We start from the raw sequence: 26,306 nt of genomic DNA, 5'->3' as shown, positions 1-26,306 counted from the left end.
TTGAAGCTGAGAAATAAAGCAACCTTTGTTTATTTTATAAAAGAAATAAACATGGCTGGTCTGCACTAATCATAACATTTTGAAGGAAATAAAACAATATTCAACATTTCTAGTCTATAAATAAATAATACCCTGTTTTACTTATTCTGTTAACCAAAGATAAAGTTGGAGATGAGGAAATTGAATAATGCTAATAGACTTAAAGGTATCAGACATGGTATTTGATTCTGAGAAAATGAAGACATAAATGGAAAAAATGGCTATAGCAATGAACTTAGCAAAGAATGACATTTAAAAGTTTATACATAAACTTTACATGCCTGACTAGACAGACTAAAACATTTTTCAAGTCCTTAATTATAAGAACAGCAGCAAAATTTAAGACAATTAAAAATCAGCATTTAAGAATCTGCTGTACTGTTATGAATAAACACAAAACAACCGTATCAGTGAAGCAAAAAGAATTCTCAATTACTACACTATTCCAGCCAATGTGCGCTGGCTTTATGTTTCACTTTCAAATGCATTCCCTCATTCTGGGTGTGAACCGCGTACATCAGCTACAACAGCCTGGAAGGTAATGGGGTTACAATGCAGGGCTGGAGAACCAGTCCCACTGCATTACAGTTATAGCACATGAGCAACTCCGTCTGTAATTACAATAGTACGACCAGGCTCAAGTGCACACCCTCATGTTATAAACACATCACATATCAGAATCACAAATTACAGAAATAAAGACAAATAATGGAATGAAGGGCATGATAGTTTATTTTAAAAAATTGTACCACACTGATCATGATGACCAGCATACACATGATAATGGCTTTTCTCTTGGGTATTAACATTGCAGTATTTTTGTATACTGAAATGTTTCAATAGGACCAAGAACGTTAGAGAATAAAGATCTCAGATGAAAATGAACACTAATAATTCTGGTGTCCTCCCCCATAGAATTTGAACCCCTTATGAAGCAGTGGCATTATAATGTTACGTAGTTACGAAGAATGAAAGTTCTCTTAGAAGTAGGCAGCATGAACTTATACTTCCTTGCACTTTCATCTTTAGTTTTTATAATTTATGTCCACCCTGGCTAAAGTACAATCATACAAGACACCTCAGATAATTTCCATGCTACCATTGCACAAGTTTAGTCGTTTTACTTTAAAAAAAAAAAATCAAACCATCAAAATAAAGAGGCAAATAAAAGTGAATTTCAAATTATTTGAAAAGTCTAGTGCTTATTTGTCCAATAAAGATTCAAACTTAAATGCTATATTTATAATTTCCAAACTTCTGCAATAAAATTAACATTTATATATATGGGTTTTGTTTATGGAATTGTATTTTGCAATCAACAAGAGAAAGTTACTTTTTAAAGAGCAATATATTTGGTTACAGTTCCACATACCTGTAGTAAAGACAAAGCCACATGATGTTAAATCTGGCTCTAAGTAACCTAAGGTACAAAATTTTGACAAATATCAAAATTATGATAATCTGATCTTAAAAATTCAACCCATGAGATTACTTTTTAGAGAGTAAATGTGCTGTTGAGTAATTATTTCAATAACCTTTTCTTTTTATGACTGTCTGCAAACTGACCCTTTTTTTAATCATTGTGACTCACCAATACTTCAATTGACCTCTTTACTTCCGTGTCACCACTTCAGTACCCAGGGATTTCTGGGGCAGCATAAGTCCGACTTCATAAAAACAGTAGATACTTTAACCTTTCAGTGACAGTTTTTAAATCTGTAAACTCAATAATCACATTATTTTGCTCAGCAACTATAAAAACATTGAGATTTTGGAGATAAAGCCAAAATCTCTTTGTGCTTTTTAAATTAAGCTGCTTTTGAATCTTTTTGGTATTTATCAGCCATTTGTATTTCCCTTATAATAATAAAGAATATATTTAAAATAATTACTAAGGTTAAATGTTCTGGGGGCTTATCAACACCTTTTTTTTTAAAACACAGTATAAATCAATTATTCTTTTCCTTCAGTATTTGGAATAGTAGAAATTATTTCTGGTCCCTCCTTAGATCAACCAACACCACTTTTCATCACGTAAAACACTGAAATTTACAGACATCCCTGAAAAGTTTTTAAGTAAACGAGTGAATCACAGTGGAGTCTCAATCAGTTAACAGTGTAGATCCATTAAAAAAAAAAAAAAAAAAAAAAAACTGTTAAAAGAAAATCTTCAAGCAAAAAAAAAAAAAAAAACAAAAACCTAAGAACTAAAGGTTCCTAAGAACTAAAACCAAGTGTGTGTTGTCACTGATTCTATACTTTCATCCCCTGATTGATTAGACTCCTCCTTCTCCGTGTTGTAAGACATGCTTGCTGAAATCTTCACGCCAAGTTTTTGGGACACTTGTGCGAAGAAGCTATGCTGCTGTAGCATCTAAGGGAATATAGTGGCACCATTTCTTCCCTAATAGACTTTATATCCAAGAGGAGCACTGAGTCTCACTCCTCTGTGTTCACGAGCATCTTATCAGGAGATAATACTTGCTGTGCAGATCAATGACAGCTGATCCTCCCACTCCAGCCCCACTGCCAACATGAGGTTATCATCAGTTTGTCATTAGATGCACTGGCCTTTCCCTCTTTCAATCAGAAAAGTTGTGTCTTACTTAAAAACGGGGGGAGGGGAGGGGAGAAATGAAAAACCAAGAGTCTAAAGGCACAAAGTCGCATAGCTGCTCTAGTTGGAGTTGTAAACAGAGAACAGGTTGAATTTAGGTAATCCCAATCTGTGAGAGTAAAAAGGCATCCATAGCAGGCTTTTATCCAGCCAGCTTCTTTGAGACCCTTCGTGGGTTTTGAGGTCTACAAAGTATGCACTAAAATACCCATACTTCAAAAAGCAATAAGGCAAATAGTATAATCATTATTCCAAAAGTTACAATGGTAGTGTAGGCATACATAGTATAATTTAGTTACAATGTGTGGTACTGTTTCTATTACATAACCATATTAACTGTTTATTTCCTACATAATTATATATTCAGCTGTGTTTCAGTTGAACACAAAACCATCCTTGTACCACCACCAATAGTTGGCAATAGCTCTTTGATAGCAGTTTTTATTCTGCTGTAGAAATTATCCTTGAACTTGAAAAAAGTCCATAATCCAATGTCCAGTCATTAAACACTATCGTATTTGTGAAGAGCTTCTTCCAACTTCTGGGTCACTTTTTGGAAAAATATTATTTGTTGTTGTAAGAAATGTTGCATCTGTGATTTAAAGTCTCTTACTCGAATTTGATGGAAGTGGTGAATTTCAGCCAAAGTGGCAAAAGAAATAGTGTTACAGCGATCCTGAATGCCATCAGCCTTCTGGACCTCCATCTTTCCTTCTTCCACGTGCCGCCTACTCTCCTTTACTTTGGTAAGAGCTCCTACAGTTAAAATAATAACAATCAATTAATTAAGTGCAAATATATACCACATACCCCAATGACATAACTGCATATTAAACAGAATCTTGGGCATTATAAATTCCTCTAGAATTTATAATTACTCAAAAAGAAGAAATCTGGTAAAGTTTCTGAAAACACCCTCATTGCTAAAACTTCTCATCAAAAAACTAGCATTTGCATATTGACAAAATACCTGCAGTATTTTTCATCTCTTCCAAGTAAAGATGCTATACATAACAGATCATAAACTGCAGGAACTATCCTTCAAAAAACTAAACAAGAAACTGCAGTTTTCACAGGTTTAAAAGGTGACGCCATTATACCCACATATATTAAAAGAATTATACTGTATATAAAAACACCCCATAAAGGATGCAAACCCACTTCCTCAGAAAGTCTCACTAAGGAATCATCGTGTAAGACTCCAGAACCAGTCTCTGAAACAAGTTAGTACCGACTCAGGTTGTGTTTTGGAATCATGCCATGGTCGTGGGGGGTGTTTGGCAATGTTGCTAGTCTACACTGGAGCCCTCATCAGGGCTGGCCAAGCCCAGGTCCTGTCAGCTAGAGTAAACGCCAGCTCGAGTGCTCGGCACACAGAGAGCGCCCGATGAAGGGGTAAATCTTGCATGCATGTCTGATTCTGACTCCACGTTCTGTCAGGAGACCCACCTGGAGTACAAGTTCCCTGAGCAGTAAGAATTCACCACTTTTTCTTTAGGGACTGTAAGGATCAGTGAGTGTTAAGTCAGCCTGAATGATGACTTGGGAATGATGCCAGAGGTGCTATACAATCTCTTGCCAAGAAATATCACCAGAGAGTGCTGCAGGGGTGGAGGTAGCATGTCAGCCACTCGGGCAGGTGCCACATGAGGGCAGACCCTCCCCCAGAAGCAAGATCATATAAAGACACAGAAAAGACCAAGGATGTTCAGGAGTAGGAAATACAGGCTCTTCCTGGGATCTTGGGAATGAGTAATGATAAAGCTCAAATCACTTGAACAAAGCCAGCTCAAGAATTCTGACTTTCCAACTCCATGTAGCTCACTCCACTAAATCATGCTGAAAGACAAGACAGAACAGAGAGAAAAACAGCTGGGGCACCTGGCCTGGCAGTCTGAGAACATGGCACTACTGAGGAGGAAATAGGTAGTCTAGGGAGGAGGAAGTCAGGAAGCTGAGAGGCTCTGCTTCAAATGTCCTGTTTTATCTAACAGTGAAAATATACAAGGGAAGATGCCCTATTTCTAAATTTCTTCAAATCTCTTACAAAATAATATAGTATAAACCTATATTACAAAAACCCTTAAAGGGCTGGGCCTGGTGGCACATGCCTGTAATCCCAGCACTTTAGGAGGCTGAGGCAGGAGGATTGCTTGAAGCCAGAAGTTCAAGACCAGTCTGGGCAATGTAGTGAGACCCCCATCTCTACAAAAAATAAAAAAAAATTAACCAGAAGTGGTGGCATGTGCCTACAGTCCCAGCTACCTGGGAGCTGAAGTGGGAGGATTACTTGAGCCCAGGAGTTCAAGGCTGCCGTGAATAATGACCACGCCACGACATCCCAGTCTGGGTGAAAGAGCAAGACCCCATCTCAATAAAAAATAAATAAAAATAAAAAATAAAACTCTTAAAGGTAAAACTGTGCTTTTTTGCACAGTTCAAGGACCTGAGAAATGAAAAACCACCGACAATAAATTTCATACATATATATGTATGTATGTTTTGGTATGTACATACCCACACTTATTTTTGTTCATTTATTCTAAACGAGGTCTTTAAGTGAAAAGCATCACAGCCCCAGAACAGGAGGAACACGTGACGTGGGTACAGCAAGAGCACCGAATGCCCATGCAGCACACCACTCCCACTCCACCCGTGGCAGAGCAGTGTGCTTGGCTGACCACAGGCAGACGCCGCCCCAGTTCCGCTAGGAAGCCATCACTCAGAAAGTACGGCGCTTTTAAGATCTCTACCATAGCTGACAGAACCAACAAAGTGCCAAAATTTGCTCGCTTGCTGTTTATGTTAAAAAGAGAGAAAGCAGCCTGGGCAACAGAGCAAGACCTGCCTCAAAAAGGAAAAAAAAACAATAATTTCTTGTAAGACACTTATCTTTGTTATATTTCTACCAGTTCACATTTTATATACAGAAATAGAAGTTGAAAAGGCCAGGACAGTATAGGAGGTAGAAACAAAGGAAAAAACTTTTCAAAAAGACAACTGAGAATACGAAATGATGAAATACATGTTTAAAAATGGTAAAAAAAAAAAAAAAAAAGAACAGGAAATTAAAAGACAAAAATCTCATGTGATTGTCCAATGTTCAAACACAGGGGACAAGCACAAAGGGTCCTATCCTGCCCGGATTCTGGTCTATCTGTGTAAGGGCTATTGCCCACATTGGTGATATTCTCCAAGTATTACTTGCTCTAGTCAGTAGAGCCTTGCTTTTCACCAGAGAACAGAGTCCAGCATGGAGAAGCTCTGAAGCCTGGCCTAGAGTGGTGTGAATGCCAACTAAGGTACAGCTTGCCAAACTCCAAATTAGCTCACCGTATTTTAAAAAAACTACATTTTATCATACAGAGTTACAGATGTGCATCTATAACAACCAATTTAAAAATGGACAAGCAGTAAGTTTTGACAACTTACCACATTGGCATACACTTTCAAAACTCTTAGATACAGCAACTAGTATTAAAATCTCTCTGAGGCCTAAGGACCTTTTGGCATTTAATTCTTTTAAGCCTAAGTGTACATACTAATGGAGCCAAGACTTACATTTTAAGACTTACATTTTTAAAAAATTCATCTCACAACCTTCCAATTAGTTTTTCCTGCATACATTTTAACAAACAGGGTATTAATGTGTTTTCCTCCCTATGAAAAAGGTAAGCTACTTACAGAAGTAAATTTACTAGTTTACTGACTACGAGTAAACAGAAAAAAAATGTGACATCTTTTAAACAGTTCAAGCTATCCACAGGAACAAACAGCAAGGGTATTTTAACACTTGGGGGTTGACACATAGAACTATTTTCTAGGGTTCCCAGGAAGCTTCTCACTGAGCTCCTAAGCTCAGAGTTTACTCAAGAGGAAAGTGGAAACATATTTTTCTAATAGAAATGACATTACAAGCAATGGTTAGATGTTAAGTGAAATAGTATTAGAACTAGAATTTGGGTTTGTTATAAATGGCTAGGTTCTCACAGTTGATTTGACAATTCTGTACATATTTCTAGACTTCACATATTTTCATATTCAAAATTTTAAATATTATGAGAAGGCAGAAACAGTAAAATTTTCATTCAGGTCTAGCATGTTGGAGAAGAAAACTATGGGGGCAGAGTTGAGATCATTACAGACTTGCTACTTCTAGGATAGCTTTAAAAATTAAAGTAATTCATAGCCGCTTAAGAAACTGCAGAGATACAATAATACAACCAGCTGCAGAGCTATAACAAAGCATTACAGCATCTTGTAAGCATTCTCTCAGCTGTACTGAATTTTTTACCAAACCCAAGAGGAGTGTAAATAAAAGCCTAAAAATGTTGCCCAGAATCTAAGCAACAAAGGGACCACACATTTTTATCATGGAATCAATACAAAAACAGGCCAAGGTTTCAAAAGCTCTAATTTTTCAGTGGCTCATTTAGCAGGAACCTGCCCCCAGCAGCCCCCTCCCCTCACTAACATCATATGGCCACACTGTTTTCAAAACAGGAGAGGGAAATGAAAGAGCAGGGGGAGAAATTATACAATGAAGGCTAAGGTCAAAGGCGTCACTGTTAGAACAAACAAAAGGTCCCAAGATACTCACAGTTAGGGCAACAGTTTTAAAAAAGAGAATAATAAACAGGAGCCGTCAGAGAGAAAAACATTTTAGAAGGATGATGCGAGTATATAGCTACGAAACTGCTTCTAGGGCTAACCAACAGACATTAGTTAGTTGGATCTGGAATAACATGGGTATATTAAGATTTTATTACAAAAAGAAAATGTGGGCAAGTATTAAGTTCTGAGATTAAGTAAGAACAGGCTGACAATACAGAGCAGTGTGGATGTAGTCTTCAAAACAACTATGAAGTAGTAACGTTCTAGTTACCAGAAACTAGTAGAAAAATACTACTTACAAGAAGGTAACACATAAACTAGTGCAGCCTCCCCCAGTTACACAACTGAAAATAAATTCTTAAAATGAATTTGAAGGACAGGAAAAAGTATTATTGAAAGTGAGGCCATATATTTCAACCACATCCCCTTACTGTCATCCCAAACCGGCCAAAGGAAGCCAGGCTGCCCTCCAGGGTGCCAGGCTGAGCCTCCAACGCATTTCAATTGTGTCTTCCTGGGGGATCTCCGTGAAGGAGGCAAAAAGGAACAGACAGAAAGCCCCGTCTACAAAAGGTTTACAGGTTGAGAATGAAGTTTCAGTTGGGCATTCAATTTAGTTATTAAATTAGTTTGGCAAATTATTAGAATTCCTTCCCAGAATAGCAAGGTCACTCAGGAACTAACGACCTCATTCCTAAAGGAGGAGCAGGAGCCCCGAGGACATTTGTGGTAGGACACTCTCGGGGAAGTGCAGCTGGAGCTGATCACCAGGTGAGAACGGCAGACTTGGTTCCCAGACTTTTCTTGTTTCCTTAAAGCTGAAAGGGCTGTATAAGAATGTTTGATACAGTTCTCTCAATCTCACAAACAAGAGGCTGAGTGACGTGGGTTCCAAGTCCCACAGCTAATTCATGGCAAAGAAGCCACCGTTTCTACCTGCCTGCCAACCATTCCAACCAGGGAGTCCTCGTTCAGGAGACCCGTTCGTCCTCTTTGCAGGCACAGACTGAGTGGATCCGCGTTATCAGGCCTGAGACCAGGCCTGAGACAGGACTCAACCCTGCTACACTCCGGTGAAAAGGGTCCTTTCCTTTCCACATTTTGAGAGTTAAAAGGAAAATTTAAACCAATATTTTTACTTTGCTTTAGGACCTGTGATTTAATAAAAACTCCTAGACACCCACGCAGACTGTACACATGCACAGTTCCTAACAGGGCTCATTTTCATATTTATTGCAATTGCTGAGGCTCAGAGAAAGGCATTTTGCCCCACTTTTCCATCCCCCATCCCAGCTCCACGGAAATCTAATGCAGTGTCCTAAATTCACTTCCAATCCCTCCCACCTTTTTTCTTTGTTATCTTACCAATGTTTTAGAACATGCTCAGGTTGGAAAGAGCAAAGCAAGAAAGAACTGCACCCTTGTTTATAATACATAGGTACTCAATTTTGAAGGATGATATTACTCATTTTTGCAATGAATATAAAACAATTAAAACAAAAGAATCTAATCATATGACAAGGTTCATTAATATTATTACTTTAAAGGGCTCAAATTTTAAAAACTCTTATTATAAATGAATTATGATCCAGGAAGTCAGCACCATTTTCAAAAGCATCACATTACTTTACACAGTATATCATTAAACTATTTCCATCAGTAAAAACTAACGCCGAAGAAGCATTCCAATGTTATTGTTTTTCTTCTAAAATGAGAGTAGTGAAGCTCTGGTGTCATCTAGTCCAGCAGCACATACTAAGAAGCCACTGCAAGCAGAACTAACAAGCACACCAGCAAATGCATTTGTACTACACTAAACTGAACTGCCGATGTTCCTTTGCTTCTGATGTGCGGGGGAGGAACAACTTTCTTAGCAACTTCAGACCCAGCAAAGTGAGACAAGGAAGGAAAACCCCTCATACACTGTCCTGCCTCAGGCATTTTAGCCAGGCAGGGCCCTGCCCTCCTTTAAAGAAGCTGTCTGGCCTCCTTCCAGTTTGCCCTCTTTCTGCCCCTCTTTCCCTCTCCTCAGGCCCCCGCAGGGCTTCCAACCCAACCCTGTCCAGTTCTTGCACCTGAACTTTGCCTTCCTTTCCTCGACCAAATCTCTTATTCTCAGTATGTTTTGTCCCTCTTAAGACTGATTATACAATGGCCCAGTCACTAAGCAACAGGAATCCAAAGGCTACACTTGCTCCCTTTAACCAAAAAAAAAAAAAAAAAAAAGCAAAAAAAAAAGCACCTTATTTAATTTTGAAATCACAAATGTGTGTCAAAAACATTGACTAGATTTTCTGTGTTCTGTCTTCCGAGGGCCTTTCCCTAGAAAACTGAAGCCCTGATATGAGGGACAGAGCAGGAGACAGGCTGAAGGGCAGTAGGGACAGCCAGGGGCAATTGCTCCAGACTGAACTCAGCCAGTTTTTCTTCATTCCCTTGTACATGTAAAATGTTGAAAGAAAATGCTAATTTGGTCAATGTGGCCCATTTGGTTCCTACCGCCCCACTGGCCTCCACACCCCCACCTTCCCAGCTCCCTGCTCACTCCCCATAACTTCTTCCCCTCCCCTTTCCTTCCTCCCTTTTGCTCTCCACCCTCTTGATTACCCTTTCCTTCTCTGCTTCAATATTTACTTTTTGATATTCTTCTGAGCAAAATGTCTCAAAAAACCAAGGCCAACACCCACCTAACATAGAGAGGCAGGACGGCCACCCATGCAGGCGACAGTCACACAGGAGCACCTGCTCTGTGCAAACCTGTGCTCTGCATGTCTTATTTTCTTCTCTTTAACCCCGAAAGAAAAGCAGTCATCACCCCATTTTCAGAGGTAGAAAGTGAAACTTAGGGAAGCTAAATAATTTTCACTAACAGTGTCTAGCTGCACTGTTAGTAAACCTGGGTCTGCCCATCTCAGGCAGTTCACCTGCAGGTGGCCCGATGGGGACTGTTTTCCCCCTGGAGAGCCCAATGCCCCACAGGTCAGCCTCAACACAGCACCCGCAGGCAGATCCCGGCCCCGGCCCCCAGCCTGCACTGTCCCAGGGATAAGTGACCCACAAACCCCCTCCAGACCCTCAACGTTCTATTCCTGCATCAAGTCACACTCAGTGGGCACATTAATAAACACATTAATAAAACTCTGGAGGGTACAAATACTTATAGTGAACTTGAGTAGTGAAAGCAATTTTTTGAAGGGACTAAACATACTTAAGGCCAAGAATTATCAACATTCAAAGATAAATTAATCTAAAATTCACTTTCAATTATATTTGAATAAATATAATAAATGACAAAGAAAACTTTAAAACCATTTTTAAAAGGATCAAGACAGGACAATATATTGCAAAAAGCGGGGGAAAAACTGGTTACTTGATGATTAAAAAAAATAATAATCTTTTAAAGAATTCAGGCCTCTAAGCTTGGTTTGGTCCTGAAGAAAAAGTAGTTTGTTCTAGGTAAAAGCCTTGTTAGGTCCTAATTAAGTAGCTCTTACAGCTTCATTCAGCAATCACCTAATGTCTAAGAGCAGGATGACATTCAGTATGAATAAAATTCACTTGAGTGTAAACATCTTAAAACAGGATTGCTTTTACTCACCATGTTTATTTTTATATATAATTCCTCCCCCCCCCACATAGTTCACCTTGTTCCAAAAATGGAGAGGGAAATGATATGACTGTATCTCAAACACACTGTTCATTGCTGGGCAAATTTACATATATAAACGTTCTATGTTTTAGCTTATAATGAATATTAAATATGTAATAAAATTACTAGGGTGATAGTTTCAAGGGTTCTGTAAACACAGTTTTGTCTTTATTTCAGAAGAGTCTTTGGATACAATGGTGAAAATGATGATTTGCCTATGGTCAAGCCAGTACAGATGAAGACTTTAAAATCTGAGAACACGAAAGACAAGAAAAGTATATATTGTTTCTCTTCTTAAAGATGTAATACCCACAGAATCTTAGTAAAATAAAGTAGAAATAACATCTTTGATAACAGTGAATACACAATAAAACTTAAAAAAAATGATTTGGTACAGTAAAATCCATATAATGGTTTAAATTCGGAGAACACAATTGATGCCTGAGGCCTGCAGTTCAAAATTCCTAACTTCCTAATTCTTTTGCTACCTGAGACGTGCATAGATCTTGGTCTGCACAGACAAAGCAGCATTAGAGATGTACTTTGGGATAAGTAGAGTGAACTTTGAAAACTACCTTTAATTAAAGGTAAAACCTTATTTTCTTTTATTCTAGAAAGATAAAGAGAGACCCAAGCTAAACTAAATCGAAATAGAAGCTGCTAAACAGACAGGCCCCTGTATCTGGGGCAGGGAGAGAGTAAAGCGGCACCTGCTCTTTAGAAAAGAGACGGCTCCATGCGCAGAGCCAGGACCCTTGCGGCGTCCCAGAGTCTGTGAAGGCTTCCATAAGCACTGCAGTTCATGCTGCAGCTCGGAGAACGTTCTCAAAGAATGTATTTTTTATTTTCAAGCACTGTTCCCAAATAATGTCTAGTTTTTAACTGAAATTGTAAACCCTGTTGTCACTTACAGCTACTTAAGCGATGGTGGTACCAACTGGTGAGCGGCACAGGCATTCATCATTTTCCTCAGTGCCACCCACCGTGGCACCCCCTCCACTGGCACTTCACCCACTTAATGATCACCAAGCTTTGGAGACAGTTCCGAAATCAGCTGTTTTGAACCTAAGAACACTCCCCCATGCCGTGGTTTTCCTGCTTCCTTATGCAGGCAGGGACCAGCTGTCTGGTGGCTATGAGTCTTTACTCTGGCCACATCTGCACTTCCTTGTATGAGGTCAGAAACAACCAACTAAACACAAAACAAAGCACCTAAAAATGTATCGAGTTGTGCCTTTTTTTTTTTTTTTTGAGACAGAGTCTCACTCTGTTGCCCAGGCTAGAGTGCCGTGGTATCAGCCTAGCTCACAGCAACCTCCAACTCCTGGGCTCAAGCAATCCTCCTGCCTCAGCCTCCCGAGTAGCTGGGGCTACAGGCATGTGCCACCATGCCCAGCTAATTTTTTCTATATATTTTTAGTTGTCCAGCTAATTTCTTTCTATTTTCAGTAGAGACGGGGTCTCGCTCTTGCTCAGGCTGGTCTCAAACTCCTGAGCTCAAACCATACGCCAGCCTCGGCCTCCCAGAGTGCTAGGATTACAGGCGTGAGCCACCGCACCCGGCTCAAGTTTTAAAACATACACAACAAGAGTCATAAAACATGAAAACTTATGGATTATCCATGTTAATATCTATCAGCATTTAGTTAAAGATGTCTTCTGAAAACTAGGTGGCTTTTGTGAAAATCACGAATATCAACATAACTAAATACAAAAGGCTTGGAAACCAGGATTTTCTAAGACTTCCGTCAGCCCCATTTCTTGTCTTTCCTTCTAATCCCGCTCCCCCTTGTCGCCTGTTTCTATCACCGGCTTCCCCACTCTCTATCACCGGAACTAAAAACCTCAAAGGTAGCACTAGACTCCTCAGGAGAGCCAGCCCCTCACCTAGTCCCACCATTCTACCTGGCAGTTCTCTCCAGTCCACCTGCTCCTTTCTGAAGCCACGCTCTCACCTAGGTTACTCTAAGGGCCTCCTCATCTCTGTGCACAACCACCAGGAAGAACTTCCTAAAGCTCTGCCCCGGAGAGCCAGGCTGCACCAGGGAAGGATGCCTCCAAGAACTCACAGTTTAACTTTCTGTGGCTCAGTTCCTGTTGGCAATGTGGGGATAGGAAGAGTATGTATGTCAAAAGCTCCTGTGAAGTTTAAATAGACATAATGAATATAAAACACAAAGTACCATGCCTGGTACCCAGTAAGTCCTCAAAATATGTTAGTGATTTTGATTATGATTAAGATGTCACTCTTTAGTTTAAAACCTGTAGTGTCTGCTGACTGCCTGGAGAATAAAAGTCAATTTCTAGCAAGCACATTAGGTATTGTGTAGCATAAGGAGCAATAGTCTCAAGTCAAGGCAAAAAATGCACTGAAATCCTGGCGCTCCTTATTAGCTAGATAATTCTGGAAATCACTTAACTTCCCTGAGCCTCAGTTTTGAGAGCCACCAAAAGCAGGTAACACCCCTTTGGGAGAGTTAAGAACCATGCGGGTTTAATAGTATCCCCCCCACAATTCATATCCACAAGGAACCTATGACTGTGACCTTATTTGGAAATAGGGTCTCTGCATATGTAATTAGTTGAGGTAAGGACATTCTGGATTATGCTGGGCCCTAAATCCAGTATGACTAGTGTCCTTAAAAGAAGAGGAGACACAGAGACACACAGGGAGAACACCATGTGCCGATGGGGGCAGAGATTGGAGTGATGTGTCTACAGGCCAAAGAACACCAAGGATTGCTGGAAACCACAAGAAGCTGCAAGAGTCAAAGAAAACAGCTTCCTTAGAGCCCTTGGAGGGAGCATGGCCCTGCTGACACCTTCATTTCAGACTTCCAGTCCCTAGAACTGTAAGAGAATAAATTTTTGTTGTTTTAAGCCACCCAGTTGGTGGTAATTTGTTACAGCAGCTAACACACTAGGTAATAATTAATGCTGACAAATATTAGGTACTAATACTGTAAGACTGTTACTCCATGTTACACAACAGGAAACTGAGGCTGAGAGAAGATAAGTCCATGGCCCAAAGTTACACAGTAAAGCTGGCAGGAACTCCAAGCCATGTGGTTCTAGTCCATGTCACAAGCACTCTGCTGTCATGCCCACTCCTGCATGGGGTATATAACGTATATACCATACCTGGAATACTGCCGCTCACAGAGCAAGTACTCAATAAACAGCAATTACTATCACCACTCCCACTTACTTAACCTGCTTATTCTCCAAGTCAAGGGTCAGCAAACATTTTAAGGGCCAATAGTAAACAGTTTAGGCTTTGCAGGGAGAAGCAAAATTGAGGCTATTATGTAGGTACTTACATAACCATTAAAAATGAAATCATTTAAAAATTAAAAACCATTCTTAGCTCAAGTGTTATAAACAGGTACCTGGGCAAATCTGGCCCTCGGGCTGTAGGTGGCAGACCCCTGCTCCATGCCATTCCCCAAGCATCTCTGTTGGTGACTCCAGTCCCTAGTCTGCAGGTCATTTTATACTCCTCCCTGCCTCTTCCCCACTCCTGTAAGCAAGCAGCCCCTTCTGTCTCCTCCTCCCCACCCCACTGCCCCTATTTAGGATTCCATTATGTCTTGCCTGAATTACTGCAAGAGCTCCCCATTTCACTTTACACCTGCCATAAGGACCTGTGCATCTGAAGTGTGAGACTGACTTCGTCAATTACCTGTTTGATCGTCCATGTTTCCTACATCACCTCCCATGACAGCTGTCAACCCAGCACATCAAAAACACATGAAGAGCTTTTCGAAGAACACCAATGTCTAGGCAGCACAGATATTCTGATTCAACAGGTCCAGGGGGCAGCCGGATTTTCTGCTATAACCACTCCACAGCTGATCTGAGAGGCAGCCAAGGCCAAGCCCTATATGGCTCCCTCAGCCCAGAGTGCCCTTCCCCCACTCTGCTTGCCTGGCAAACTTCCAATTGTTTTCAAACCTCTTCTTAGACTGAGACTGGCAGATGCTGCCCTGAAACCTCCCATCCACTCCTTATAATTACCCCCTCGTCTGTCCTATGTCACATCATGGCATGTGTCCATGACTGTGTGTCACACTATATGGTGACAGTCTCCCTCATTGACTAAGCACTGGGTGCCTGGCTTATCAACTATTATATGCTTATTAAAGCTATCCTAAAGCATTTGCAAGACCAAGAGTGCACTTCCCCACTTCCACTCCTCCAAAAGTCAAACCGTGACCATCTTTCAAAGGGAAAACCAAATGCTACCCACCCAGGCCAACACAAATGGAAAATTACTCTCCATCCTCTGCACTCCCGTGCACTCTCTTCCTCTCAGCACTTATTTAAATCTACTTTTATTTCAGTTCTCTGTGCGCACATCCTACCTTCCTCATGGAACTGAGCCTTCCATGAGGGCGGTAGCTACTGCTCAACACCTAAGCTCAGTGCTCCAGGTACCCAAGTCCATCAGCATTGACTTGAATGTGAATGTACTCTCTTTGGATGTTGTGCATGGAATTAAGCAAAAGGGACTCCTGTAAATGCATTATAATTAAAGCTTACCAAAGACGAAAGTGTGTATATATGTGTGTGCATGTAAGTTAAAACACCAAGAATTAGTATCAAGTGAAATCATGAGGAATATATTAATTCTCTGGCACCTAAGACAGAGTTTTCAAACTTCCCCTTCCCTCCTCAGTGAATTTTGGAAAATCATTTCATAGGCACCTAAGGCTTTTAAATCACTCACATGTTAATAAATGGCTTCATCCATAAAACACATCCAGATCCTATCTTTATTTCCTGTACACTTTTAAACTGTCATCCATCATCATATAAATGAAAAAACAAAAACATTCTGTAAATCACAGAAGACATCTATCTCAAAATCAACCAAGAAAGAGCTAGAGTGCCTACTTCATTAATTCAACAGGCATTCATGAAGTACTTACTATGTATGTGTGAAACGGTACAGCTATATGACAAAGGAACATAAAAACATGACCACACTAACCGGTGACTGAGCACTGCATACGATGATGACTCACAAAAGGACCAGGGTCCGAATGGGACACTCCAAGGAAGAGGAGTAGAGCTAAAGCTTGACTGTGCTTGTGTTGGGGTGGGAAAGACTTGGAATGGAATACAGGAGCCCAGTCCATCTAAGAGGATAAAACTAAAGTCCTGATTGCCCATCCCCACGCCTGTTGTAGCAATTCTTATTGTTGATCAGGTTAAAAACTGTGGTGTCACCCTGATGACTCCTCTCTCACATGCCACATTTCATGCCTCAGGAAAACCTGCTGATTCTATCTCTAAAATGTATCTTGAATGGGACCCGCACCCATCGTCTCCACCCTGGTCCAGGCCGCGAGCATCTCTCACCTGGATTACTGGAGAAGTCTCCGGCTGGCTCCCTGCTCCTATCTTTGACACCTCCCCCACCCCCGCCGCCAATTCTATTCTCAATACAACAGGAATAAGAGGAATAAGTCTGTTAAAATGTCCAGTTGGATGTCATCCCCTGGCTCAAAACTCTGCAATTGTTGCCATCTGACTTACGCTTTTATTCCAAGTCCTGACAGCGGCCTGCAAAGCCTTACAAATCAGAACTTCCATGACCTCATCTCCTACTAGGATCTTCTTAGCTCCAACCACCTGGCCTCCTTGCTGTTCCTCTACCTGCCTGGCACATGCCAACCCCAGGGCCTTTACTTTAGTTGTACCCTCTGCCTGGAAAGTTCTCCCTTCATATGACTGCACGGATAACTCCCTCACCTCCTGCAGGTCTCTGCTTGCAACTCACCTTCTCAATGAGACCTACTTGCCCATCCTTTTTAACACTTCATCTTGCCTCCCGTGCCCTCTTTCCCTGTTCTAGTTTTTTCTCCTACTGCATACCACATTCCAACATACATTATAATTTACTTCCTGTGTTTGTTTTTCATTGTCTGTCTCCACCCTGCTAGAATGCAAGCTCCACAAAGGGTGGTGACCTTTGTTTTGGCCACTGATGCAACCCTAGCTAGCATCATTAATAGTGCCTGGATGATGATAAGCATGTAAACAGTTGCTGAATAAATTCAGGTGTATCTTTTAGAAGGTCCTATGAATAAATCTAATGATTTTAGCTCCCCTTCCTAATCAATGTCTCTCTACGTGCTAAATAATACATATGATTTCTTTAGCAGAAGAGGAAAGTTAAATCACAGTGAGAGATAAAAAATTCTAAGAAAAGGACAGAAATGACATGTGGACTAAAACCGATTCACACTGAAGTTTAATCAACTATAAACATAAAATGAACATCAGATTGTTTCCACTTTTGGAAAGAAGGCAGTTTTAAACACTCAAAGTGAAGGCTGCTTTGCAAGACTGAAAAACCATTACAATTTATCTCTTTGGTGGCCCTATTAATTACATCCCTTATTAGAGTCAGAGAGCAGCTGCTTCAGCTGGCCACCACTCCGCAGCTTCAGAACACAGGGAGCCCTCACCAGCAGGCAGGAGGACAGGTATGAATCACTTTCACATGTGACGCACCTGGTGGGGTAATCCCACCACGCATGTTTGCTGATACTAACTAAATGTGCATAAATGTGCTTTCACATCAATTGATAAAGGATATTCATGCTCCCAGATTACAAAGTCACATAAGCATATAGAACACTATTAAAACCAGCCTGAAACAATGTCTAAATGTTTACTACATAATTAAGATTATTTTATTTTCAAAATAGAAACGATGTTATTAAAAAAAAAAAAAAAGTCAACCAACAAATGGTACTTAGGAAATCATGAACCTTATATTTACAGATAAGGGAACTGAAGCTCAGAAATGCTAAAGTGATTTCTGCCAGAACACAAATAATGGGGGTGGGGGGCTGGCAGGAGACAATTTACATACACTCTTTTACATGAACAACAAACTAGTGACTCCAGACAAGATCCACATTTATCCCTCTATTAACCATTACTTCTGGTGTGCAATACAGGACAACCTGATTAAAATATATATTGATTGCTAGACTGAAGGTTCCTTGGGCTTTTGTACTTGTGCCTGCAATTGGGGTAGTAGTAGGCTGCCAGGAGGGATAAAATTACTGGAACTATCTTTAAAGGAGAGTGCCTCCCCTTTTAAAAGCACTTTTCAGCCAGGCAGTGACTCACTTTAGGCCAAGGTCTGAGACTCCCTGGGCAACATAGCAAGACCCCATGCCTACAGAAAATAAATAAAAGCACCTTTCTACTTTTCAAAATTAAACATTTAGTGAGTAGCTACAATGAACCATAATATTTAATTTTTATGTAACGAAGTATTCTCACTTGGCCAAAGAGAACACTGAGAGTCAGAGAGGTTAAAATAACTTGTCCAAAGCTCCCCCACACCCATGCACTGGCCCCTAGAGCCCACACTGGTCCACAGACAAGCCTGCTCCCACAGCAATGAGACTCTGCATGTGTGACTTCTTGGCTTGGCAAGCAGCCCCTTCATTGGCATGGCCAACTCAGCTCCCTCTCCTTGGCACAGCCTTGGGGAGCTCTCTCCAGAGGTGGATTGGCCCATCCTCCAGCTCTCAGCAAGGTGGCACTCAGCACTGCCCTGGCTGATTGGTTAACCTGTCTCTATCACTAGTCCAAGAACTCACGGAGGCTCAAACAGAGTCTGATCCATCCACTGGTGGAGCAGTCAGATTCCAGACTGTGCGGGATGACAAATGGTACAGGTCTGCCTTCTGGATATAATCCCATCAAACAGAGCTAAGCATCACTGTGCCACTTTATTCATGATAATCATTTAGTTAACAGCATCAGGGAGCTTCAAAATAGATAAACAAACTTCATTTTTTTTTTCTTTTGAGTCTCCTGCTGTTGCCCAGGCTGGAGTACAGTGGCCTGATCATAGCTCACTGTAGCCTCAGACTCCTGGACTCAAGTGATCCTCCTGCCTCAGCCTCCCCCGTAGCTGGGACTACAGACACGTGCTACCTGCCCAGCTAATTTTTTTAAAAAAATTTTTGTAGAGATGGGGTCTCCCTGTGTTGCTCAGGCTGGTCTCGAACTCCTGGGCTCAAGCAATACTCCTGCCTCAGCCTCCCAAAGTGCTGAGATTACAGGCACAAGCCAATGTGCCCAAAGTTGATATTTAAATGCTGATTTAAAAACACTTAGAGACAATACAACAAGTTTTTATTCAGCCTGAAGGAAAAAAACACAGTTTAAGGGAACTGTCATCTTTGTACGTGAATCACAGAATTTCTCAGTTGGCTAGGTTCCACCATCATGCTTGGAAATCATAGGATCATCAGACCAGATGACATTTCTGAATAAAGAGGAAAGCTCAATTGAGCCCACGGGCTCCAAGAGTTACTGGGAGGACATGGGTGGGAGGGTGGGGACTCTGCCTCCTTTCAGTTCTGTTGTGGTCAGTGCAGCCGAGTGGGCTTGGCCCTCCCAGAGCGATTGTGAGGAGGGCTTCACGGCTCAAAAAAGACGTCTGAGAAACCACTGACAGGGTAATATAAGCAGTGTCCCCACCTAGCTTCATGGCCAAGACTGTCCTTGGCCAGTTACATTGACATTTTAGCCAAGGAACTGAGTCATCTATTTCAAAAGCCCCAAAGGTTACCTTATTTTCACTAAGAAAATACAAACTGGGGCAAAGGGTGAGGCTAGAAGTCTCTAGAAAATAGCTGGGGGTGGAGCGTAGGGGAGAGGAGAAATGGGTTTAACAAAGACAGGGCTACAACAAAAAGGATGAATGACTCAAGCGTTACAAAAAACGATCCATGTAACCTAAAACATTTGTATCCCCTTAATATTTTGAAATAACAAAAAGAAATCCAAATGAATGTTTCCAAATTATTCAGATAGCATTTGATTCCAGTGGAGAAGAAACTAAGAGTGTATGATGTCATTTGAAACCAATAAAACCAATTCGCCTGTGAGGCTCACAAGAAAAAAAAAAAAAAGGATGAATGGCCTCAATTTCTAGCCCAGAGGTTTCAAAATAAGGATGAATTTACAAACAGCCCAGCTTCTTAGAGCTTTTCTGTCTTCCTGGCACCACCCTCTCAGGGCTATTTTTAGCCACGGGAGCAGACGGAGCAGACAGGGAAGGTCTCGGAGCAGTCCAGCCTTACCTAGCGTGCCCTGCCGGGACTCCAGCTATCTTTAATTAATGTCTGAGGGACACCAGGCCAACCCTACTAGTGGTAAAAGGGAGCACAATGGTGAAATTCTATCCAGCAAGACTGACAGGCCCACTACTGGTGTACCATTCCTGAGGTCCTGGGGCTATTCTATTGAAAAGCAGCCTCCATCTGGAACATTTAGAGAGCAATGAAATAGATTCAGCATATTCAAGAGTACAGAAAGCAGGACTGCCAGTTTGTTTATCTAGTTCTGCCTCCCTGCTTCACACAGCTCAAACTAGCTTCTACCAACAAATCAATTTAACATGATTTTATACCTTTTCTTTGCAATGAAGGAATTTCACTTTAAGTAACTTCCTCCAGCCATCTAGTCCATGTGCATAAACAAAGATAAAACCAACATTTCTCATAATCTAACTCTTACAATCTTTCCTTTTACAATAGCCCCCAAGAGATAAGCCTAAAGCTTTTAAACCACAACTTGCTGCCAATCCAGATTTAGCTTTATTAAGTATGAGAGATTAATCATATCTCTGGAAACAAAACTGAATAGCTAAGAAACTGATAATAAAATATATTCCATATACTACTCCAAACTCACCAACATCAGCATACTGAAGATAGCAATGATAAAGAGAAGATAAAATGCTGTCATTTCAAGGAAAGAAAATCAAGACCACAGGGGTTACACATCAGTGATAAACATGTGCTGCCTATGCCTATGAACAAAGAATTGAAGGGACTCCTGTTAGGTCAAAGCAAAATGCAAATAAGATTCAAACAGATTCTGAATTCCCATCTAATGTTCTTCAGACTATAGCAAACTGCCTTCTCTCCTCATTCAACTCCATTAACCTAAATAGGTCTGTTTATTGAAGACGCCAGTAGTTGACGAAAAAAATTAAAATTCTAGAATTCTCTTTTAGCCGAAAGAACCATATGGCTTTCTTCACTTTTGCAGGAAGTACTTACACTAAAACCATTATTAGTTTAAGCAATGATTTTAGTATTCAGTATAGTCAGAAAAATGCCAGCCTACTACATGTAAGAGTATTTGAGTTTTCCACCCTCAACCTGTATTTAGGTCCTCACCAGGGTGGCCTCAGACGTCCACCCCGAGACCAGCGTGTTTTCTGAATGGATGGAAGGCAGGCTGCAAGCAGATGCCTGCTCCACTGAAACGTTAGTCATGGTTGAATGCCTGGGATCTGTAAAGAGGGATACAGCAGGACCTGCTTCCCTTTCCAGGTTTTACTAAGCCTATATGGGAAGGAGAAGATGCCATGAGATGACTAAGTAAAAAGAAAACTATTAAGAAAGTACATTAGAAGATAACTAATTTGCTGAAGAAACTTATGACAAGGTTGATAAACTACAGCCAACTGTCTAACACAGCACTGTCCAATAAACTTCCAGCAATGATGGAAAGTTCCATACCTCTGTTGTCCAATAGGGTAGCAACTAGCTACTAAGCACTTGAAATATGGCTAGTGTGACTGAGGCAATGAATCTTTAACTCTATTTTATTTTAAAATGAAATAGCCACTTGTGGCTCATGGATACACCATCAAATACCAAAGGTCTAGAACATTTCAAAAGCAGACTGACCATAGCAGTCTTCTGGATAAGAAAAAAGCTCAGAGGAGCCTAATGTTGCTTTCCTTTCCCCCAAGAATTAAGAAAAATAAAAAAAGTCTAACTCTCCTTCACAACTTCTTTAAATTACACTTTCTAATTATGGTCTATCTCAGCTCAGTGTGGACCTCCTAAAATATGATTAGAACATGGAAAACGTCGAAGTAGTGAAATTGCTTGTCTCTTACTTTAAACAATGAGAACTCAAGAGGTGAAATAATCACTTTGAACTTTTTTTGAATTCTCACCTTTCTCTCTAAAATTGAAATATAAACTTTAGAACAAATACAACAAAAGATCAGTTAAACTGCTTAAGATTTTTATTTGTCTTTTGTTGTTGTTGTTCTCTTCTCAAAAGTCATGGCTTTGAGAACTTGCAGAAAAAAAAAAAACCAACCAGTAAAAAAATCCCTAAGTGCTCAGACTGAAAAAGACTCATTCTAATAGCAACTGCGTAGTTAAGGGTAGGGGTGCAGGGGAGTTAGGCTGCTCTTTACAATCACAAGTCCTGAATATGCTCAAAAAGCTTATGATATCTGTCTATCTGTACTCCTAAAAATCGCCAACACCTAGCATCCTTGATAAATACCGGCTGTAAGCAAATGCTTTTAGCCTCAAGTATTGTGTACTGTCTCTTTAAATGGCAGTACATTCTAAACACATGTCATCTAGGGACATAGGCTCACTGTACATTACACACCAAGGTTACAGTAGAAACAAACTATATTGAGTATCAACTGGTGTTCTTTCCGAAGTTCCTAGAGATTATGTTCAGTGCCCTTGAATCTATTTAAGCCAATCAAGGGGTGCTGGTTTTAGTGAAAGAGGTTTTGCAAATCCCAAGCAACAGCAGACAATTCCAGTGCTAAGAACAACAAAAAAAATAAACTAGATGGTTTCATAGACTAAGTAGACCACTGGGGTAAACTCAAAATAGGCCTTAGGACAAACACCATACCTTTTCTAGTACATAATTTCAACAGCAGAGCACTGGACAAAGGCTGACTGCATGGCCTGAATGAAAGGAATACCAGTGAATGAACTGCTACCAACCTCGAGCAGACAGACACCTGCAGCCCAGTGCAGGTGTCCAGGTGTCTGTACTTGGTTACGCTCTCTTTCAACTACTTACCTGCAATTTGCATAAACTCACAGAAATTTATAAAAAGGCAGCCAACATGGGTCCAGAATTAAGCAACAAAATGGAATTTAAATGTTAAGGTCCTTCATTAAAGGCTCAGAAAGTCAGTCCCAACAATACCAGCCAAAAAAATCAAAGATTCATACTAATTTATGCAAAAAAGGCACAGGGAATGCAGATGCAGGTTCAGTATAAGCCAACAGCAATGTGATTGCTAAAAAAAAAAACTAATTCAATCTTAGACTGCATTTGCAAATTGTAAATTACCAAGAAAGTTATTATTCTCTATTAAAATTGGTACTGATGTTCAGAGTACTGTATTTTAGCAGCAGCAACAACATATTCCAGGTATTTGACTGCCCACCGCCCACCCCTCCATGGTAAGAGTCACATTAGTCTGTCTAAAGGGAAGGAGGGAAACAGAGGAAGTGAGACTGCGGTCTCCAAATGTCTGCAGGCCTGACAGATTGATGAGGAATAGATTTTGTGCAGTTCCAGGGAACAGAAAAACAATCAAAAGAGGTAAATTCAAATTCGAAACAAGAAAGGACATGTCAAAGATCAGGGTTGTTCATGAACGGCCTGGCCCACTTGGGAAGGCAGTGAGCACTTCATCATTGGAAGGCCAGACTTGATGATCCAAGTAGGTTTCCACTCGGCAGGAAGTTAGATTAGATGACTCCCTCTGCCCACTCTCCCCAACACTGGACTTTCACAGGCAAGACCACCTCCCTAACTCCAACACCTCCGTTCTCTCAGTCAAGGCACGATATGAGAACGCACATTAGTGAGTAATACTATGACAGGTATTAGTACTGCTATATTTTATTTAAAAAAATAATAATCTGCAAATCCCAATGCTTCAACAAAAGTTGGAGACAATAACTACTGATAAAACTCTAACTGGATACCTAACTCACTGCTATGCCAGAAACGCTGCTCTCATACAATATTCATATTCTATGCATTCTATGTAGTTTCCCTACATAATTTCCCTAATATTCTTAATTTCATTTGGCCAATAGATTCCAAACTCAAAATAACTAAGCTTTTCCTGAAATTACAGTGAGCCTTTTACTTCCTTTTACAAAGGTTGCAAGCAAGAAACACCTATGTGGAAAGTTCTTAAACTGCCCCAATTCAGAGAACAGATCCCAATTCGTCTACCAGAGCAGGAATTGAGATGTGGAGAGTGAAAGCAGACTCACCTTTATTTGCAGACATCCATTCTTCCCCATAATTTCCTCATTTTCTGAAACCCATCGCTAAGTGACATTGCAGAGTCAAATGGATGCCTGACATGGTTAGGGTCATCACCTTGTAATTCTACCCTAGTCACAAGATCACAGATCTGAGCAGCTCGTTACTCAACTATTCAAAGTCTAAAATGATAGCCCTGTCAAAAAAAAAAAAAAAAAAAAAAAAAGTACTCTAATAACCTATTCTGAAGAGTACTCACTCCCTGACCGGAAGATACTCTTAAGGAGGAAGCTATCTGACAATCCACCTACACTCTAGGAAACGGCCTAGCCTAGCCATCCCACCCCTGCTGGCTTCCCGACTTGAAGAGTAAGAGTCTGAAACTGACAAGGGTCCTACTGTCAAAGTCATCCCTTTCAGCCTGAACAATACCTTCCGTAGCATGTGCTCTGAAGGCTAGGCTTTACCTTTCTGAACGTGGATGATGTCCGGGAAGTTGGCCAGGTGCCCCTGATACAGCGCTAACAGGTCCATGACGGGGTCCAGGTCCTGCCTGGGCTGCTCCGCGAAGAGCTCGCCGATGGCGTCGTAGGCATCTCCGGTGAAGGCGATGGCCTGGTTCAGGCCCACCGAGAAGGCCTGCTGGTCCAGCTCAAAGGCCTGGCTGAGGCCGCGGAAGGACTGGCCCACCTTCTGATACTCCTTCTTGAAGCCTGTCACCTGCTTGCGCGCGAACTCGTTGGCCGTGTGGTTGAGCTGCAGCGTGCTGTCGTCCATCTTCTTGGTGAAGCACTTGAAGCCGTCGATCTTGCTCTCCACCTCCTGCAGATCAAGGGCGGCAGCGGGGGGCGTGCTCAGCGTCAGGAAGAAGTTGGCGCCCACCATCTCGTCCTTTTCCGCCTTCCTCTTGCCCTGTTTCCAGGCCTTCTCGTCGGTGCTGCTGGGGCACGTCAGGAAGTGCTGGAAGACATCGCACTGCGCCAGAACCGGGTGGCTGGCCATGTGGTTCATCCACCAGATCAAGCCCTTTCTGCGCTTGGAGATGAAGTCCTCCTCGAAGCGGCCGGTGGCCTGCTTCTCGGGCAAGTGGGGCACCGAGATGACCGGGAACTTCTCGGCCAGGCGCGCGTACAGCCAGTCGAAGTGCTTGTAGCGCCGGTGCACCGGTACCTGCGTGTGCGTGGGCACCAGCTTGTAGGAGATGTAGCTCTTCATGCCCTTGAACTTGGTCTGCTTGGTGGGGTCGTCGATCGTGCACTGGAAGGGGTAGGGATTCTCCTGCCACTCGGGGCCGTAGGGCCCCAGCACCACGCACAGCTTGTCCCCATCCTTCACGAAGCCCGACGCCTCGCCGAGCACGAAGGCCTCCCCGCCGGACTTGACGAAGGTGGAGAAGCGGTTGAGGTTTCGGCTCACGGTGGCCGAGCTCTTGGCCCCGGACGGGTGGTGCTGCTGCGGCGCCGAGCCGCCGCGGGAGCCCAGCGACAGGTCGGAGCGCGTGGACAGGCGGTAGCGGCCGGCTGCGCCGCCGCCCGCCGACGAAGAGCCGTCGAAGTCCGGGTACGCGCCGCTGCCCAGCGCGCCCGGCTCGTCCGCCACCGTGGAGCTGTCGTCCCACTCGTCGTCCCAGTCATCGTCGCTACCCTGGCTGGCCTGGTAGCCGCCGTAGAGCTGCTGCGGCGACGGCTGCAGGGCGCCCCCGCCATACGGAAAGCCCGCGCCCGGCGGCTGGAAGGTGCTCGGCAGCGGCGCCTGCTGCGGCTGTAGCAGCGGCTGGAAGGCGTCGGGCGGCGGCTTGAAGGAGGCGGGCGGCGCGGCGGGCAGGGGCTCGAAGCCGCCGGGCGGCACGTTGGCGTAGCGGGCCGGGGCGCCTGGGCCGCTGTCGCCCGCCGGGCCGGGCTCGGGGGCGCGGATCACCTGCACGTACGAGGCCGGGAAGAGGCCGCGGTCGCCGCGGCTGTTAACTCCCTCGAGCCAGCCCTCGATGTCCTGCTCGCTGCACAGGCTTAGCACCTCATGCTCCCGCAACGAGATCTCGCCGGGGTTCTCCGATCTGAAGTCGTACAGCGCCCGGGCGCGCAGCGCCATGGTCCCGGCGCCCCGGCGGGCGGTCCCGACTCCCGGTGCCCAGAGCCGGGGCCCGCCCGAGGGGCCCGCGGTGCTGCCTGCGCCCTGGCGCGCGGACTGGAGGCCCGAAGGCAGTGCGGACCCCTCCGCCCGGCCCGCCAGTCGCGCCCTCCGCGCCGCTCAGCTCGCAGCGCAGACTGCCGCGCTGGG

General features: G+C 42.6%; 1 protein-coding gene across 1 annotated transcript; it reads right to left on the bottom strand.

Moving 5' to 3' along the window:
• Positions 1-9: 9 nt before the first annotated feature.
• Positions 10-26,306, bottom strand: SNX18 (sorting nexin 18). Its single transcript, XM_069491932.1, has 2 exons — positions 24,497-26,306; positions 10-3,412 (listed from the first exon to the last, which is right to left on the bottom strand). Exons 1-2 carry the CDS (start codon positions 26,115-26,117, stop codon positions 3,159-3,161), a joined length of 1,875 nt encoding a protein of 624 aa, XP_069348033.1. The 5' UTR covers positions 26,118-26,306; the 3' UTR covers positions 10-3,158.

The sequence above is a fragment of the Eulemur rufifrons genome, chromosome 17 (assembly GCF_041146395.1).
Source record: "Eulemur rufifrons isolate Redbay chromosome 17, OSU_ERuf_1, whole genome shotgun sequence".
Lineage (NCBI taxonomy): Eukaryota > Metazoa > Chordata > Mammalia > Primates > Lemuridae > Eulemur > Eulemur rufifrons.
The sequence above is the reverse complement of the archived record's forward strand: the minus strand, read 5'-3'. Positions and strand labels throughout refer to the sequence as shown.

Bases quoted from the DNA above. Each gene is read 5' to 3' on its own strand.
- SNX18 (XM_069491932.1), bottom strand. From the start codon at position 26,117: ATGGCGCTGCGCGCCCGGGCGCTGTACGACTTCAGATCGGAGAACCCC. The intron at 3,413-24,496 runs GTAAAGCCTAGC...TTTTAACTGTAG, and splicing joins CATCATCCACGTTCAGAAAG to GAGCTCTTACCAAAGTAAAG.